General features: G+C 45.6%; 1 protein-coding gene and 1 long non-coding RNA gene across 5 annotated transcripts in view; one reads left to right on the top strand and one right to left on the bottom strand.

The window, feature by feature from the left end:
• The window catches only part of CCDC141 (coiled-coil domain containing 141), a 174,686-nt gene extending 171,775 nt beyond the window's left edge, over nt 1-2,911 (bottom strand). For both annotated transcript variants that reach the window (XM_077272606.1, XM_077272607.1), the window contains exon 1: nt 2,605-2,911. In XM_077272606.1, coding sequence (XP_077128721.1) covers nt 2,605-2,706 — 102 coding nt within the window. In that variant the 5' untranslated portion in view covers nt 2,707-2,911. The remainder of the gene's footprint in view (nt 1-2,604) is intronic.
• LOC143784397 (uncharacterized) overlaps nt 1-20,284 on the top strand; it is a 272,312-nt gene that overhangs the window by 185,848 nt on the left and 66,180 nt on the right. The window lies entirely within an intron of this gene.

The raw sequence follows: 20,284 nt of genomic DNA, 5'->3' as shown, positions 1-20,284 counted from the left end.
CTTCTTAGTACGCTTAGAGCATGCTGATATAACATGAGTTGAATCACCGCAATAGAAGCACAACCCATTTTTTCGTCTAAAATTCTGCCGTTCACTTCTGGACAGAATTCTATCACATTGCATATTCTCTGGCGTCTTCTCAGTAGACACCGCCAAATGGTGCACAGGTTTGCGCTCCCGCAGACGCCTATCGATCTGGATAGCCATTGTCATGGACTCATTCAGACCCGCAGGCACAGGGAACCCCACCATAACATCCTTAATGGCATCAGAGAGACCCTCTCTGAAATTCGCCGCCAGGGCGCACTCATTCCACTGAGTAAGCACAGCCCATTTACGGAATTTCTGGCAGTATATTTCAGCTTCGTCTTGCCCCTGAGATAGGGACATCAAGGCCTTTTCCGCCTGAAGTTCTAACTGAGGTTCCTCATAAAGCAACCCCAAGGCCAGAAAAAACGCATCCACATTGAGCAACGCAGGATCCCCTGGAGCCAATGCAAAAGCCCAATCCTGAGGGTCACCCCGGAGTAAGGAAATCACAATCCTGACCTGCTGAGCAGGATCTCCAGCAGAGCGAGATTTCAGGGACAAAAACAACTTGCAATTATTTTTGAAATTTTGAAAGCAAGATCTATTCCCCGAGAAAAATTCAGGCAAAGGAATTCTAGGTTCAGATATAGGAACATGAACAACAAAATCTTGTAAATTTTGAACTTTCGTGGTAAGATTATTCAAACCTGCAGCTAAACTCTGAATATCCATTTTAAACAGGTGAACACAGAGCCATTCCAGGATTAGAAGGAGAGAGAGAGAGAAAGGCTGCAATATAGGCAGACTTGAAATAGATTCAATTACAAGCACACTCAGAACTGAAGGAAAAAAAAAAAAAAAAAAATCTTCAGCAGACTTCTCTTTTCTCGCCTTTCTCTGTCAATTAATTTAACCCTTTCTGGCCGGTCAAACTGTTATGGTTCTCAATGGCAAGAGAACATAGCCCAGCAAACATAAGAACTAGCTCTTGGAAGGATGGAAACTAAACTGACCATGAACTAAACCTGCCGCACAACTAACAGTAGCCGGGTAGCGTAGCCTGCGTTTTATCCCTAGACGCCCAGCGCCGGCCGGAGGACTAACTAATCCTGGCAGAGGAAAATACAGTCCTGGCTCACCTCTAGAGAAATTTCCCCGAAAGGCAGACAGAGGCCCCCACAAATATTGGCGGTGATATTAGATGAAATGACAAACGTAGTATGAAAATAGGTTTAGCAAAATTGAGGTCCGCTTACTAGATAGCAGGAAGACAGAAAGGGCACTTTCATGGTCAGCTAAAAACACTATCAAAACACCATCCTGAAATTACTTTAAGACTCTAGTATTAACTCATAACATCAGAGTGGCAATTTCAGATCACAAGAGCTTTCCAGACACAGAAACGAAACTACAGCTGTGAACTGGAACAAAATGCAAAAACAAACAAGGACTAAAGTCCAACTTAGCTGGGAGTTGTCTAGCAGCAGGAACATGCACAGAAAGGCTTCTGATTACAATGTTGACCGGCATGGAAGTGACAGAGGAGCAAGGCTAAATAGCGACTCCCACATCCTGATGGAAACAGGTGAACAGAGAGGATGATGCACACCAGTTCAATTCCACCAGTGGCCACCGGGGGAGCCCAAAATCCAATTTCACAACAGTTGACCATCCCAAAGGCATCATCATGAAACAAAAACCAATAGACCAGAAACGTGCAAGAACCAGGACATTCTCCCATAGAGACATTTCCTCCAGGAGACAATACAGTGCCCCAGAATTATCACTGTTGCCGTACACTCACAATGCACAAGCTTTTACAACTTTGCATACAATAATTTTTGGAGAAACATAGATATTGGTGGTCACTCATTGTGGATTGTCTGTGATTTTGTAGAAGTATCATTTCATATTTCTTTGCACAAGTTGGTGATTCGGTGCTGGGAGAAACCTGAGTGCTATCTGCTATATCTGCCTATGTTCCTACCCAACTTTCCCAGAAAATTCTAAGAAATATCTGAGCAAAATTTTCAACAAATGGACAGAGAAGGGAGATTCCAAGACTCAATCGATTAGATTTGCTTTTCATTGTTCTGTGAAGTCTTACTTTATACAAGCCATCATTCACAATCGCACCATATTTTTATGGTAATGGACAATTTCCAATTGCTTTTTTTTATTTTTTTTTTTATTTTAAGAAACCATCTATTTCTATTTGCATACAGGTTTTTAATTCTGAGTACTTAATTTACGAAAAATCATTCATTATTTTTGGAAAATGCAGCCAAGGCCATGACCGATGCCAAAGGCTACATGACCACGTGCAAGTTCTCTCCATCAATGACGCAAAAACTCTAAGGGTTAATAATACTACATGACATACAAAACTTACTCCTTATAAATACCAGCAGAGGCGATACAGTTACCAAGCCAGCGTGCAGCCATACCATACATTAACCGCTTCAATGCCAGTAACAGTTCAGAAGTGAAGGTCATGGGCAGCAAGTATTTAAAGGGCAATGCAGCTCTTTTTCCAAAGGTTCTGGAGATAATATGCAACAAGGCTGCTCTTACCTTGAGAATGGCAATCACAATTCTAGATTCTCCGGCTTGGATAGCCACAGAACTGACTGTGGTAGTCGATAATTGTCCAGTTGGGCTCCCATCTCCAGACATGATGTCCCAAGTCTGTAAACTATCCACAAAATGTGTCTCAAATTTAAAGGACCCTTCTTCTCTACAACGACAACTTGTAAAAGTAGTGACCGAGGATATATGAAATCATTGAGGAGAAAGCTCAGGCAGCCCTGATTACATGAGCAGAAGGAAAGAACAGGAGGTTAAAAATAGATAGTCCCATTGAGTTTATCATCCTCCGGCTTGTGAGCTGACACTCCCCTCACTTCTCAGCACAGATCTGCCCGTGCACTTGTACTACTGTAGTATCAGGGATGTAGAGTCGGCCACAGTCCCCGGCTTCTGGACAAGCAAATGGAAAAAAAAAAGCCTCTTCAGGCAAAGAAGCTAAATTTGCTCCCACTGCACGTATCAGTGAGAACTTTATAATTAGAGTGCTCACTTTTGACTTTGCTGTACAGTGGGCTATCCTGACTCCGACCTGAGTAATTGGATTGAACAGCACAAACGACCTAAATGACCTAACTAGATTCTTTGTTACTTACACATAGAAAATAAATTTATTTCCAGCAGTCTAAAATGTTGACGTGTTGCGGCATATTTTCCTTCCTGATTTGCAGATGGGTTAAAGAAGCAGAAAAGTAAAGGAGATTTTAAAAAATTTCATCTACACGCTGCGTGAAAATTCAATGCGAAAATTGGCTGGCATTGCAGATTTTAGCATGTCATTTTCTTCCGTGGATTTTCACTGTGGATTGTAGTCTGTTAAAAAGCATAGGATTAATGAAGTTGTCCAGGATGTTAACATTGATGGCCAAATTGGTGAGGGTGTGACACTCCACACCCCGACGATCCACTGTTCCCTGTGTCGGAAGGAACTGCTCTGCACAGCTGCGTCAACGGAATAGTGGCGGCGGCCAGGTACTGCATATTCGCCCCTATTGTTTTGAATAGGGTGCGAATGTATAGTACCCAGCCGCAGTTCTGGCTTACATCGGGAACAGCTGATTAGCAGGCATGCCAAGTGCTGCACCCACAACAATCAGACATTGATGACATATTCTTCTAAGCCATCAATGCTTAGCTATCTTAAAGTCCTGGACAACCCCTTTAAGATCTGAGCAAATCTGCAACTAAATCTGAATGTGTCATGCAGATTTTGATAAGGATCTTTGCCAAAATCATCTACGTATTTTTTTATTTTTTTTTCATTGCATATAAATGTATCCTTGGCTCCCTTCCCCCCCAGAATCTTTTTTGCACCAAAAGCCAATTTACTACAACTAAAAGAATTGATAGACTTTACCTTACCACAGACATGTCATTGGCCTGAGTGGATTTCATTACACTGTATGGACAAAAGGTTTAGGACACCTGAACATAACACCTGCAGAAGATTTTATCACATCCCATTCTAAATCCATAGACTTTAATTTGCAACTATAACCGCTTCTGTAGTGGCGTAACTTGAAGCTTGTAGGCCCCAATACAAAAGCATCAATGGGGCCCTCAGCTATTGCAAGTTTTTAATAGTAATGGTCTTTTCATATTTGCCAGAGGGACCTTTAGGGGCCCCCTAGGCTCCAGGGCTGAGGTGCAATTGCAACCACTGCACCAATAAAAGTTATGCCCCTGAGCTTCTTCTCTTCCGGGAGGGCTTTATAAAAATTTTTGGAGCTGTCAGTGAGAAGTTTTGACAGTTCATCCAGAAGAGCATTTTTAAGGCCAGACGCTGATGTTGAAGGAGAGGCCGGGCTCACAGTCTCTGTTCTGGTTCAACCCAAAGGTGTTGGATGGGGTTGAGGTTCAGGCTCTGTGTGCAACAAGTGCCTCCATACCAAGCGCCTCAAACTACGTCTTTATGGACCTGTTAGGAATAGTGGTTCTGTTCTCCCACCTTTGAATGGATCGAGTCTGGTGCTACACTATTCCGGTTACAAGCACCACCATTGTCTTGACCCTGGAGGCGGAGCTACCATGCGATCAGGGAGACCGTCCCAATCTTATGGAGCATTGCACTCTGGAGTAGTAGGATGTGCGGGGACTAGTGATGAGCGAACGTGCTCTCGCCACTACTCGTTACTCACCCGAGTATCGCCATTGCTCCCACTGCATCCTTCCCAAACTTTAAAAAAAAAAAAATTCAATACAGTCTGTTAGGTCAGGCTGAGGCCTGCCTGGTGTTTGGGTTTGAAAAATCATAGATTTGCAGGCATACTGATCACATATTATTTTGCTAGTACTAAAGACATTTGTGTTGAGCATTTGAAATAGTGCAGTAGTCCATTTAAAATGGTTAAGGCAAGGGACGGGGAAGTGGACATGATGCTGATTGTGCATCCAGAAGACGAGGCCATGGGCAAGGTGAAAGTGGGCAACAACAAAGACCCACATCTTCTCGCTCAACCTTCTTGTCCCAGTTTCTGGGGGACCGCAGCACACCAATATTGAAACGAGAGCAGTGTGAAACGGTTGTTGATTGGATAGCGGATAATGCTTCCAGTCACTTAGCCACCACCACCACCTTGTCTTCCACACGGTCAAGTCTGAGTAGCAGTGAGTGTGGCCAGGATATTCCTCACCCTAATCCTCCTTCCTCCCACCATGCCGAGTGCCCTGAGACAACTGATCCCACACTTGGACACTCTAAAGGGCTGTTCAGTTTTCCATTTCAAGATTCAGAAATCTCTGCCGGTCAACTTGAAGTGGGGAAAGATGAGATCGCATGTAGAGCTGACCAAAGATTTGACCAGCCCCGGTCACATGAAGGTGATGGTGGGGGAAGTGTCACAAGAGGTGGATGATGATGAGACACAATTGCCAGAAAGTCAGGAGGAGGAGCAGGGTGCGGATGTGGAAGACGAGGTGGTAGATGACATAGTGACTGACCCAACCTGGCAGGAGGACATGCATAGCGAGGACAGCAGCACAAATGGGGAAGGAGGCATATCCCCCCAACAGGCAGGAAGAAGCAGTGTGGTGGCCACAGACAGAAGGCGTGCATCCATTCCCCGTAACACCAACATGAGTGAAGTTGCCATTCCACCTGTGAGATCTTCTCGAGTCTGGCTATTTTTTAAAGACTCTGCTGATAACCCCAAACAGGCCATTTGCAGCACCTGCCATGCCCGAATCAGCAGGGGTAGCAAAACAACCAGCCTGACCAGCACCAGCATGATCAGGCACATGCAAGCAAAGCACCCGACTTTGTGGGCCGAACCCCAGGCTCCAGGACCACTGCCTGCTAGTCACACCACTGCTTCTTCCACTGTTTTGTGTAGAAGCCAATCCCCAGTACACCGTGCATGTGAAGATGCCTCTAGCCCTGCACCTGTTGTGTCCCACAGTCAAGCAGCACCATCACCAAGCGCATCCACGTCCTTGTCCCAGGACAGCGTTCAGTTGTCTATAACCCAGTCTTTGGAATGCAAGCGGAAATACCCAGCCAACGCCCCACAGGCCACAGTCCTCAATTCTAATATTTCTCTTCTGCTTGCTCTAAAAATGCTGCCTTTTAGGTTGTTGCGATGGAAGCTTTCTGCAACCTGATGGTGGCGGCCGTCCCAAGATACTTGGTCCCCAGTCACCACTATTTCTCCCGGTGTGCCATATCGGCATTACACCAGCATGTGTCCCACAACATTACCCGTGCCCTCAACAATGCTGTTACCGGGAAAGTACACCTAAACACCGACACATGGACAAGTGCTTGTGGGCAGGGATGGTACATCTCAATTAAGGCACACTGGGTTAACATAGTGGTAGCCGGGACCCAGTCAGACCTTGGGATGGAACACATCCTCCCCATGCCAAGGATTGCTGGCCCTACGTCAATCAGGGTTGCCCCCACAGTCTACAGCTCCTGCACCTCCTCCTCTTCATTCTACATGACTGAAATCAACACATCAGTCAGAAGCTTGAAGCACTGCAGCACTGCCTCAGCCAAGTGGCAACAGGCTGTGCTGAAGCTAATCTGCATAGGTGACAAACCGCACAATGCAGAAGAGTTGTGGACAGCGCTGAAAGAGCAGACAGATGTTTGGATGACACCGCTGAACCTACAGCCAGGTATGGTCTGTGTGACAATGGCCGTAACCTGGTGGCGGCTCTGAGGCAAGGTGAGCTCACACACGTACCTTGCTTGGCCCATGTGCTTAACCTCATGGTTCAACGTTTTCTGAAAAGCTGCCCGGAGCTGCCGGATCTGCTAGTGAAAGTACGCCATCTGTCTGCCCATTTCAGAAAGTCAGCTACAGCTTCACCTGCCCTTGCCGTGCTTCAGCAGCGGTTTCAGCTTCCAGCTCACCGACTGTTGTGTGATGTCCCCACGCGCTGGAACTCTACACTGCATATGTTGGAAAGGATTTGTGAGCAGAAGAGGGCCATTGTTGACTACCAACATCAACAAGGCCGTCAAATTTCAGGTCAGACTCCACACATAAGACCTCAGGAGTGGACATGGATGTCATACATATGTAACATCCTCCAAAACTTTGAGGACTGCACCAAGATGGTGAGCAGCGATGACAACATAATTAGCATCACCAACCCTGCTTCTCAGCATTCTGAAAAACTCTGCTCACAATCAAAGAGGATGCATTGCAGGCGGAGCACGAGGACATGGAGCCAGGAAACATACAGGGGGATTACACTCAGCCAAGCCTCATGTCTTCTCAACGTGATTGGTAGGCAATGAGGAGGAGGAGGAAGAACAGGAGCTACTTTCATGCGCTAAAGACGGTACTACAAACACATCTGTATTAGCTTCTGTTCCGCGGGGATGGCCTGAGGACAGGGAGGAGGAGGATGAGGATGACGAGGAGGAGGACAGCATGGTCAGTCATCCTGTCGGTGAGGACACGGAAGTCTTGCCTGTTAGCAGTCTGGCACACATGGCTGACTTTGTTGCGCCGCATTTCACGTGATCCTTGGATTATCAAAATTTTGGGTGACACTAATTACTGGTTGGTGACACTTCTAGTCCCACGCTACAAGGAGAACTTTCAATCTCTTCTGCCTGAGGCAGAGAGGTGTACTAAAATGTTGCAGTACCACAGGGCCATTACTTAGAAAATTCCCATGGGAGAACACTGGCAGCAGACATCAGTTTGTTATACAAACAAGGACTTCAAGGGAGAGAGACAGAAGTACAATCCAGCTCAGGCAGGGGAACAATGGCCAAGTTCTGGGACAGTTTTCTCAGACCCTCCCATCGTGACGGCACAGAGGCAAGGGGTGCTGTCACAAGAAGTGCAATGTTTGGGAAGATGATGAGGGAGTACCTTGGTGATTGTACAAACATCCTCTGTGATTCCTCTGTGCCTTTTAATTATTGGGTATCCAAGCTGGACACGTGGCATGAACTGGCTCTCTACGCCTTGGAGGTTCTGGCCTGCCCTGCTGCTAGCGTTCTGTCAGAGAGGGTTTTTGGTGCCGCTGGTGGAATTCTAACAGATAAGCGCATCCGCCTGTCAACTGAAAATGCTGACAGGCTGACTTATCAAAATGAACAAGGCCTGGATTGGGAAAGACTTCTGTACACCACCAAGTGAAAACAGAGAAACATAACCTGAAATACATTCTCTCTTTTGGGGAGGTGTATTCTCATGCACCTCTTCACAACCACACATGGGTATACGCTTCCAGATTTGGTCGTTTTTTATCCTCCTCCTTATCCTCATCCTCCTCATCCACAACCACTATATCACCAGGGTGAACGTGGTCTGTACGGTGCATTTTGGCCAAGGGTGCTGTGATGGCACTCTTTTATTTTTTTTAAAAAAGGACAACACATTGGGGAATTGGGCATGGCATTACATTGGGCCTACTTCTTAACTCTGTCTCCTGCAATCTGACCTGTACCTGCCAGTAGAGCACCAGGGTGAACGTGCTCTGTACGGTGCATGTTGGCCAAGGGTCCTGTGATGGCACTCTTTTATTTTTTTAAAAAAGTATTTTATCTTGGGGAATTGGGCATGACATTACATTGGGCCTACTTCTTATCTTGGTCTCCTGCAATCTGTCCTATACCTGCCACTAGATCACTAGGGTGAACGTGCTCTGTTCAGTGCATTTTGGCCAAGGGGGCTGTGATGGCACTCTTTTTTATTTTTAAAATAATGGACTCCACATTGGGGAATTGGGCATGACATTCCATTGGGCCGACTTCTTAACTCGGTCTCCTGCAATCTAAAATGTACCTGCCACTAGATCACCAGGGTGAGCGTGCTCAGTACTGTTATAGGCCGTTGAAGTTTGGGCTAGGGGCATGCGATGGCACTAGTGTATTTTTAAAAAAGGTATCCCCATTGCGGAATTGTTTGGCAGATCATGCACTGCATTAAAAGTCTCAGAGACCCACAACACTACATTGGCCCTAATTCTTAACTCTCCTGCAGTGTCTCTTCCTTATCTCCGACGACATGACCAGGGTGCACGTGCTCAGTACTGTTATAGACCGGTGAATTTTGGGCAAGTGGGCTGTGATGGCACTCTTTTATTTTTTTAAAAATGGACAACACATTGGGGAATTGGGCATGGCATTACATTGGGCCTACTTCTTAACTCTGTCTCCTGCAATCTGTCCTGTACCTGCCAGTAGATCACCAGGGTGAATGTGCTCTGTATGGGGCATGTTGGCCAAGGGGCCTGTGATGGCACTCTTTTATTTTTTTAAAAAAAGGATTTTACATTGGGGAATTGGGCATGACATTACATTGGGCCTACTTCTTAACTCGGTCTCCTGCAATCTGTCCTGTACCTTCCAGTAGATCACCAGGGTGAACGTGGTCTGTACGGGGCATTTAGGTCAAGGGGACTGGGATGGCACCATTTTAATCAGTCCAAAAAGGACCCCATTTTGGGGAATTGGGCATGGCATTCCATTGGGCCTACTTCTTAACTGTCTCCTGCAATGTCTCTTGAATAACTGCCACTAGATCACCAGGGTGAACGTGCTTTGTACTGTTATAGGCCGGTGAAGTTTGGTCAAGGGGGGCTGTGATGGCACTAGTCTATTTTTACAAAAGGTACCCCCCATTGGTGAAACCACATCCTTGTTGGCAAACACTTCATAACATTTGTGTACCTTTAAAGAGCTCACTTGAAAAGCTCCTTTTTCTGTTGCCTGGTTGCTAACATTATATGCAATACACTTCATATAAATTTGATAAAGCAGTGCTGTTACTTTGCCTCAGTAGTTCATTAAAAATATAGCTGTGTTCACTATTTGTTTCTCTCCTTGTGAGCCTTAACTTTGCCTCAAATGTACAAATGGAGAATATACAAATGGCGATTTGTAAACAAGATTGAAATACTTTATACCGAATGCATTCAGACAATCACATAGCTGCATTTGTTGTAAAACATTTAGAGATGACAGACAATGCTCATAGTGACACCATCTTGATAAATGTTTGTTTATTCACTTCACAAACAGTTCTAAGCCTCTATATGTTTGCTGTTTGTCATTGTAAAACCTTAAGGTTTACTGAAACTATGCCAGTGGTGGTTTGATCTAAATTCTTGTGGCTTTTATTTTCTAGGGATTTATAGCCCCTCATCTGATGACTCCATGATATCTCAGTTTCATCCAACCTTGAAAAGTGGCCACTTGAAGGTGTGGGTGAAACTAGAGTTACTACATAGTGTTATTCACTATATAAGACCAGAGAAACATGACTAAGACAGATGCAAAAACTGGGGTACTGTACATGTACAGTGTGCTGATACCTGCATAATTGGGGATGCCCATGCAGTGTAGACAATCTCCCAGAGGTTCTCTGTCTTGGTGTTGCTTCTCTGATATTCCAGACTGATGATGTTTAAAAGCCTCTTGGTGATTATCTAACTATACTGTATGTAGTTAATCTTCATATATATGTAATCACTATATTTATTTAATCCTTATATCTACTTATTAACCTGTGTATGTTAACACATACAAAAGTGTACGCATTCACACTATTCAATCATACTATTCCTTGAATTTTGTAGTTTGCAATAAAATTGCCTTGTATTGCAAGTATTTGCCTTTTTTAAAGCCATATCTGAACCTTAGTGTTAAAAACATGTCAAATAAAATTGCCAAATTCTCCTGTAAATAACTCTGCAAAGAGGGAACCATCATACCATTAAAAAATCTGAGTGAAGTTTCCTGGGCCCATCCAGTATGTGGGCTCCAAGGCCTAATGAGGTGCATATGACTATGCAGCAGGGCTCGTCTTCCTGCCAATGTATAAAAAAAGGAGTATGGAGCACAAAATGCGCATTGTGAAGAGGATTTTCATGGGCCCATCCACTATGTGGGTTCAAAGGCTTATTGGGGTGCATATGAATTGGTAGCAGGGCAGGCCTTGAATTCAATGCAACACTTTTTCAGGAGTCCCCCCTGGATATCTTATGACAGGGGTATTTTGGTGCGTCGTAATTCTTGGCAGCCCATCCACTCACAGCGTAGGCTACAACAGTTTAGGAGACCCACTGTTTCATAATGGCCCTTTAAGAAGATTAATGCCGCCTGATGCACCAGTAAAAATAGTCTCTGTGACTTTGAGTCCCTCCTTCATAAATGAAACAAGATGGGTCTCCTTATGTGTCACACACAACATGGCCAGCTAGGGGTGTTACATGTTACAATGACATTTCCCAGTGAATGCATTTGTAGTGGTTGAAAGCAATGTTAAAGTTGTAAAACGCTTCAAAAACGCAGCGTCTGAACTAAGCCTAAGTGGGAGAGGAAATTTTCGGTCTGGGGTTAAATATTTGGCCTTACAGGCAAGTGATTAACCTACAAAAGGCTGTACCTTGACATATTTCCCAGCAAAATCCGTTTTGGTTTCGTTTTCATGTGTTTTTTGTGGCACTGGGAAAAATGGCATGAATCTTGGAAATAAATGATTAAGGCTGTGAACTAGTAGTCAGGAATGCTTCCAGGGGCGATCCCCATGAGGTCCCTGTGTCATTTGAGCAGTGTTTCCATCATTTTCAGACATTTTTAGACCTTAAAAGGACCCCCGGGGGGATCGCGGTAAAAATACTTGGGTCTCCCATAGACTTACATTAGGCTCGTTGTTCTGGCCGAGTACCCGAGTATTCCAATTTGCTCGACCCGAGCAACGAGCACTCGAGCATTTTAGTGCTCACCCATCACTAATGGGGACGCTTAATCTCCCACGGATTTCACTGCCCGGGAATATTGGACTGAAGGGGAGATGGTATTGTTGTTCCCTTTTTCTCCTCTACCCGTTTGCACTTCGCCTTTAAGTAATGTGTTCATGTACAATGTGATACTGCTACATATGTAAATGTATTATCACTGTTTACATTGAGTACTGCTACGCATAAAGCATATTACTCATGATATATATACATATCTGATTGTTTACATGTTTGCGCGTACACTGTTTGTTAGGGAAAGTAAGTGCCCCGGGCCGGTATAGTGTTAGGGGAGTAGTATCCCAAGTTGGCCACTAGATGGGGGCATTATAGATGTTAGGTATAGCTTAGGGAATAGCTAGGATAGGAGGGGCACGATGGGGATAAAATGGTGAGGGTTTCCTGTTTCAAGTGAGTTGGGCCCTGGGCTCCCATACAGCTCCCACGTGGCTGGCAAGCCCAGGGCACATCGTGCCCCGTAACGTTCTTCTAGAAAGAAGTGGGCCCAGCAGTGATATCAAGGGGGCCAGAACTAAGAACAGAGAGAGAGTATAGCAACTACAAAAACAGCAGTGCAGAAATAGTGGGACTGCAGCTGCTGAACAGAAGACGGCTGAGCAAAGTGGGAGAAAGGCCACATCTTGGCGCACTATGTCCTAGTGTCCTAGTATACTAAAGCATTAATATTTCCTTTCACTGGAACTAAGGGGCGTAAGCCAACCCCCGAAAAGCAGCCCCATAATATTATCCCTTCAAACTTTACAGTTGGCACAATGCAGTCAAGCAGGTAATGTTCTCCTGACATTCATCAAACCCAGACTCATTCAACGGATGACAGATAGAAAGTGTGATCTGTCACTTCACAGAACATGTATTTACTGCTCTAGAGTCCAGTGGTGGCTGCTTTTCACTGCTCCATTCAACATTTGGCATTGTGCTTGGTGATGTAAGGCTTGCATGCAGCTGCCCAGCAATGGAAACCAAGGTCATGAGACTACCAGTGCGCAGTTTTGTGCCAATATTAATGCCAAAGGAGGTTTAAGGTCTAAGGGGTAAGGTTTCTGAGTCACCCGTCTGGGCCGTGGGGTACTCGGTACCTGGTCCGGTACTTAAAGGGGATGTCATGGTGGCTGCGACGCGGTCCGTGGCCCTGGTTGTCCAATTAAAGGAGAACGGTCTTTTAAGGGGAATTGTGGATAAAGTCTATTGTTCGGGACTCCACCTGTGGTTCTCGGTCAATAGGGACCGACGCTGCTTAAAAGGGGTCCTACTAGGGTGATGTTGTTGCAGCAAGATGGTAACGCTTCCCACAGGTGAAGTGGGGTCCCCAGGGCTCCCAAAGTGTGTGGCAAGGATGGTGTATGCCGACGAATAAGTGGAGGACAGAGTTGTAAAGTCTTTACCTGGTTTACTGGTGGTAGTAGGCCACAGTCCAGGATACCGGCCACAGGTCCAGAAGGAGTCCAGGCAGCCCAGAAACAAGCGGAAATCCCCTTGGCAGGTCAGGTTGGGAGCCTTTCACTATGCACTAGGTTTCTCGTACCTTGCTACCTGTGGTTTGATGGCAAAGTACTCCTTTCTCTCTCCTGTCCTGGGACAAAACCTGCATGGCAGGCAGCTTGAGCTGTACTCTTGGGGCTCTCTGACACGGTGACTCCAGGCTCTATCTGCTGCTGTGCCTCAGGTATGGTATGGGCAGTATACTTATAGTCCTATGCCCTCTGGCTTTGCTGTGGACCTTACAGCTATCCACAACCTCCGGTGCCCAGTTTCTGCGCTCTGGCTCTTAGAGGCCTAATCGTCGCCTCCTTGAGTCCTCAATCTCTTCTCTGCTCCTTTCCTGTCTGCTCCAGACTGAACTACTCTCACTGGTCTCCTGGGACCAACTGTCTAGCTTCTCCTCCAGACCAGGATCTTTATTCAGGGAAGTTCCCCCTAAAACAGGGTTTTGAGCTCCCCTCCTAGCCTGGATTCAGAAGGTGTTGTGTGTGGGATTTTACCTGCCAAAGGAATTCCTCTTGTTTCCAGGCATAGCACTACCCTCCCCGAGAGGAAGGTAGCACTACTGTGGTACCCAAACTCCTGGGGTGCCACATTTCTCCTTATGGAGAGTGACATACCAGCTCTGGCTTATCAAGGTAAGGAGGCTTATTCGCCGTGCAATGCTCCTTTGGGAAATTTAATATGCAAATTGCCTCTTCAGAGAAAAAGAGGACTTGAACTCTATAGCACCACCTATTGGAAGTAGTGTGTCCAGAGCCTCTCACCTAGCCTAATCAGTTCTCATGCTTTGCACTGACGAGGGCCAACAGCCCGAAACACCGTGTCTGCGAATTGAGATATTGATTTGGCTTTTATCCTAAGTCATATTGCAAGTAGTGTTGAGCATTCCGATACCGCAAGTATCGGGTATCGGCCGATACTTGCGGGTATCGGAATTCCGATACCGAGATCCGATACTTTTGTGGTATCGGGTATCGGTATCGAAACAACATTAATGTGTAAAATAAAGAATTAAAATAAAAAATATTGCTATACTCACCTCTCCGACGCAGCCTGGACCTCACCGAGGGAACCGGCAGCGTTGTTTGCTTAAAATGCGCGCTTTTACTTCCTTCCGTGACGTCACGGCTTGTGATTGGTCGCGTGCCTCCCATGTGACCGCGACGCGACCAATCACAGCAAGCCGTGACGTAATTTTCAGGTCCTCAATGCCTAATTCTAGGCATTCATGATTTTAAAATTACGTTCCGGCTTGTGATTGGTCGCGTCGCGGTCACATGGGCGACGCGACCAATCACAAGCCGTGACGTCACGGGAGGCAGGAGACGCGCGCATTTTTAAAATTACGTCACGGCTTGTGATTGGTTGCGTGCCGCCCATGTGACCGCGACGCGACCAATCACAGCAAGCCGTGACGTAATTTCAGGTCCTGATGCCTATTTCTGCATTCAGGACCTGAAATTACGTCACGGCTTGCTGTGATTGGTCGCGTCGCGGTCACATGGGCGGCACGCAACTAATCACAAGCCGTGACGTAATTTTAAAAATGTGCGCGTCTCCTGCCTCCCGTGACGTCACGGCTTGTGATTGGTCGCGTCGCCCATGTGACCGCGACGCGACCAATCACAAGCCGGAACGTAATTTTAAAATCATGAATGCCTAGAATTAGGCATTGAGGACCTGAAAATTACGTCACGGCTTGCTGTGATTGGTCGCGTCGCGGCCACATGGGCGGCACGCGACCAATCACAAGCCGTGACGTCACAGAAGGAAGTAAAAGCGCGCATTTTAAGCAAACAACGCTGCCAGTTCCCTCGGTGAGGTCCAGGCTGCGTCGGAGAGGTGAGTATAGCAATATTTTTTATTTTAATTCTTTATTTTACACATTAATATGGATCCCAGGGCCTGAAGGAGAGTTTCCTCTCCTTCAGACCCTGGGAACCATACAGGATACCGTCCGATACTTGAGTCCCATTGACTTGTATTGGTATCGGTATCGGATTAGATCCGATACTTTGCCGGTATCGGCCGATACTTTCCGATACCGATACTTTCAAGTATCGGACGGTATCGCTCAACACTAATTGCAAGACTCGTTAAAGGGTTGATTGTGACTTGTAGGATCGCTACTTCCAATAGGTGGCGCTATAGAGTTCAAGTCCTCTTTTTCTCTGAAGAGGCAATTTGCATAAAGGAGATTTTAGACTATAAAGTTATTAAATCAGCAGAACATTGGTGACTTTTATATGTTCTGCTCCTCAGCACTCTTGCACTGTAAGTTTGTATTCTGCCACTTTATGGCTATGTTCCTATGGTTCCTAAACACTTCCAGTTTTCAATAATATCACTCACAGGTGATGGTGGAGTATGAAGGAGGGAAGAAAAGTTATTACGTCGGTGGCCCTAATTAGAGGACAACTGGTATCAGTGAGCTCTTTACTGGGCCAATGTCACACCCAGCGCACCCAGGCAAGTGACAGGGGCCCTGGTTAAAATGGGTGGCACACTTGCCGTCAAGGACACAATCGGTGCCGCTTTCTGGTCGCCGTGCCGGTTACCATTTTCGCTGGGTCCGGTTCAGGGATAGACTGGGACAGGGGGAGCACGGGGCCTGGGCCTCTACTCCAGCAGCTATGCAGGGCCGTCTGTTACTTCAGTGCTTCTTGATGGTCGTCACTTTAACAGACATGACTGTGCTCAGTACACTGTACGGCTGTTTTTGCTAGTAGTCATGTGGCCAGTACAGCACACAAGCAAAATTAAAGACACCGTGCCAGCCTGGCCACGTCACTGGCAGACATGGAAGCACAGTACACTGTGCGCAGCCATGTCTGTTAAATATTGTGTGTACATGTCTGCATATTGTGTGTTCATGTCTGCATACATTGTGTGTACATGTCTCTGTACATTGTGTGTGCATGTCTGCGTACTGTGTCCATGTCTGCGTACCATGTGTGTGCACGTCTGCATACCGTGTTTGCATGTCTGTGTACCATGTGTATGAAGGTCTGCGTACCGTATGTGAGCATGTCTGCATACTGTATGTCTGCGTACCATCTGTGTGCATGTCTGCGTATTGTGTGTGCATGTAGTGTGTCTGCATGTCTGCTTATTCTGTGTGCTTTCCTCATATTGTATGTGTGCATGTCTGCGTAATGTGTCTGCATATTGTGTATGTGCATGTCTGTGAACTGTATGTGTGCATATCGGTGTGCATGTCTGCATATTGTATGTGTGTAAGTCTGCGTATTGTATGCATGCATGTCTGTATACTGTGTGTGCATGTCTGTGTACTGTATGTGAGCATGTCTGCGTATCTGTACATGTCTGCTTAATGTGTATGCATGTCTGCTTACTGTGTGTTCGCATGTCTGCTTACTGTGTGTGTGCATGACAGCAACTGGGTCTGCATATTGTATGTGTGCATGTCTACGTATGTCTGTGTTTTGTATGTGTGCATGTCTGTGTAATGTGTGTATGTCTGTGTAATGTGTGTATGTCTGTGTTTTGTATGTGTGCATGTCTGTGTACTGTATGTGTGCATGTCTACGTATGTCTGTGTACTGTGTGTACATATCTGCGAAATATATGTGTGTATATTATGTGCTTACATGTCTACATATTGTATGTGTGCATGTCTGTGTACTGGCTGTGTTCTTTTCTGCTAACTGTATGTGTGCATGTCTGCATATTGTGTGTGTGTGTGTGTGCATATCTACATACTGTTTGTGTGCATGTCTGCATACTGGGTGTGTGCATGTCTGTGTACTGTGTGGGCATATCTGTGTACTGCATGTGTGCATGTCTGCGTAATGTGTCTCTGCATATTGTATGTGTGCATGTCTACGTATTGTATGTGTGCAAGTCTGTATATTGTGTATACATGTCTGCACATTGTGTGCTCATGTCTGCTTACCATATGTGTGCATGTCTGCATACTGAGTGTGCACATGTCTGCTTATTGTATGTGTGCATGTCTGCGTATGTCCGCGTGTAGTATGTGTTGTGAGGCAGGGAGGGGGATCATATGCGAGGGTCGATATACAGGTCCTTCTCAAAAAATTAGCATATAGTGTTAAATTTCATTATTTACCATAATGTAATGATTACAATTAAACTTTCATATATTATAGATTCATTATCCACCAACTGAAATTTGTCAGGTCTTTTATTGTTTTAATACTGATGATTTTGGCATACAACTCCTGATAACCCAAAAAACCTGTCTCAATAAATTAGCATATCAAGAAAAGGTTCTCTAAATGACCTATTACCCTAAACTTCTGAATCAACTAATTAACTCTAAACACATGCAAAAGATACCTGAGGCTTTTAAAAACTCCCTGCCTGGTTCATTACTCAAAACCCCTATCATGGGTAAGACTAGCGACCTGACAGATGTCAAGAAGGCCATCATTGACACCCTCAAGCAAGAGGGTAAGACCCAGAAAGAAATTTCTCAACAAATAGGCTGTTCCCAGAGTGCTGTATCAAGGCACCTCAATGGTAAGTCTGTTGGAAGGAAACAATGTGGCAGAAAACGCTGTACAACGAGAAGAGGTGACCGGACCCTGAGGAAGATTGTGGAGAAGGACCGATTCCAGACCTTGGGGAACCTGAGGAAGCAGTGGACTGAGTCTGGTGTGGAAACATCCAGAGCCACCGTGCACAGGCGTGTGCAGGAAATGGGCTACAGGTGCCGCATTCCCCAGGTAAAGCCACTTTTGAACCATAAACAGCGGCAGAAGCGCCTGACCTGGGCTACAGAGAAGCAGCACTGGACTGTTGCTAAGTGGTCCCAAGTACTTTTTTCTGATGAAAGCAAATTTTGCATGTCATTCGGAAATCAAGGTGCCAGAGTCTGGAGGAAGACTGGGGAGAAGGAAATGCCAAAATGCCTGAAGTCCAGTGTCAAGTACCCACAGTCAGTGATGGTGTGGGGTGCCATGTCAGCTGCTGGTGTTGGTCCACTGTGTTTCATCAAGGGCAGGGTCAATGCAGCTAGCTATCAGGAGATTTTGGAGCACTTCATGCTTCCATCGGCTGAAATGCTTTATGGAGATGAAGATTTCATTTTTCAGCACGACCTGGCACCTGCTCACAGTGCCAAAACCACTGGTAAATGGTTTACTGACCATGGTATTACTGTGCTCAATTGGCCTGCCAACTCTCCTGACCTGAACCCCATAGAGAATCTGTGGGATATTGTGAAGAGAAAGTTGAGAGACGCAAGACCCAACACTCTGGATGAGCTTAAGGCCGCTATTGAAGCATCCTGGGCCTCCATAACATCTCAGCAGTGTCACAGGCTGATTGCCTCCATGCCACGCCGCATTGAAGCAGTCATTTCTGCCAAAGGATTCCCGACCAAGTATTGAGTGCATAACTGAACATTATTATTTGATGGTTTTTTTGTTTGTTATTAAAAAACACTTTTATTTGATTGGACGGGTGAAATATGCTAATTTATTGAGACAGGTTTTTTGGATTATCAGGAGTTGTATGCCAAAATCATCAGTATTAAAACAATAAAAGACCTGACAAATTTCAGTTGGTGGATAATGAATCTATAATATATGAAAGTTTAATTGTAATCATTACATTATGGTAAATAATGAAATTTAACACTATATGCTAATTTTTTGAGAAGGACCTGTATATCCCCCAGGATGAGGACGGAGTCCTGTTAGACCCGCTGGAGTGCCTTGTATTCACAGCAGGACGCCTGTGAATCACAAGGCAAAGTAAATGTAAGTGTGCACCTGGTCAAGTTATTTGGCCACGGCATTGTTCAGGAAAGCCCATTATGGGCTTTTATTTTTTAAATGACTACAGGATGGTAGTGGGGTTGGTCCCTTTCCTCCGTCCGGGTTTTCCATGTGACCTACGGCCACAGGTTGATTTAAAAAAAATGCAGTATAGGGATTGAGGTGTCAGTTTGGAGTTTGCAACTTGCAGAGCAGTCGGCTCTGCAGAAGCTCAGCCTGTGTGAGTTTACACAGAGCCATCAGAGTGAACTCCTGGCACCCCACAGCGTGATACGGTAGTACAGTCACCCTTGGCAACCGGACGCATTTATGGACTGTCTTGTTTCCCAGCTGCGATCCGGAGGATACCGTGTGCTGTACACTTTGTGAGTGTGGACATTAAACATGTTTGCTGTGAACTTTTCCTGTGGTCACTGTTTGTCACACTGAACCAACCCTGCTGAAATACAGTGTGCCTGTCTGTGTAATGTGTATGCATGTCTGCTTACTGTGTGTGTGCATGTGTGCATATTGTGTGTGATTGCTTACTGTATGTGTGCATGTCTGTGTATTGTATGTGTTCATGTCTGCGTATGTGTGCATATCTGTGTACTGGGTTTGTGCATGTCTGCTTACTGTATGTGTATATGTCCTCGTAATGTATGTGTGCATGTCTGTGTACTGTGTGAGTTCATGTCTGCATATTGTGTGTGCATGTCTGCGTATTGTGTGTATGCATGTCTGGGTACTTTATTTGTTCATATCTGCATATTTTATGTCTGCGTAATGTGTGTTTGCATATGATGTGTGTGCAGCGGGTAGTTGCGGTTTTGGGGCTTATTTTCAAGGTCAATGGTGTGCTGCCAAATGACCTGATGAATGGGTCCGTTCAGCTCTTGTAAAGAACATAGCGTTACTGGAGATTTTCCCTATCTTGGTAGCGGTTACATTTTGGAAAGGGCGGCTGACAAACAGGAAAGTTTGTTTCAAATGTGAGAACATGGGCGTGGTGATGGCCATAAATAACATAACCGCTTCTTCCCCTCCAGTAATTAGTGTTGCACCAGCTGGTGTTAGAATACCTATCTATCAATGACCATTGATCAGGTCATCGTTAGCAGGTAGCATCTGGGCAGCCTATCAACGGTCATGGGAGATGTGGGAACAATGGCTAGGGCAGGGGGGAACACTTAACAGAGGAGGAGCAGGTG

Source organism: Ranitomeya variabilis, chromosome 7, assembly GCF_051348905.1.
Source record: "Ranitomeya variabilis isolate aRanVar5 chromosome 7, aRanVar5.hap1, whole genome shotgun sequence".
Lineage (NCBI taxonomy): Eukaryota > Metazoa > Chordata > Amphibia > Anura > Dendrobatidae > Ranitomeya > Ranitomeya variabilis.
Note: the sequence above shows the minus strand (reverse complement) of the source record. Positions and strands in the feature narration are given on the sequence as shown.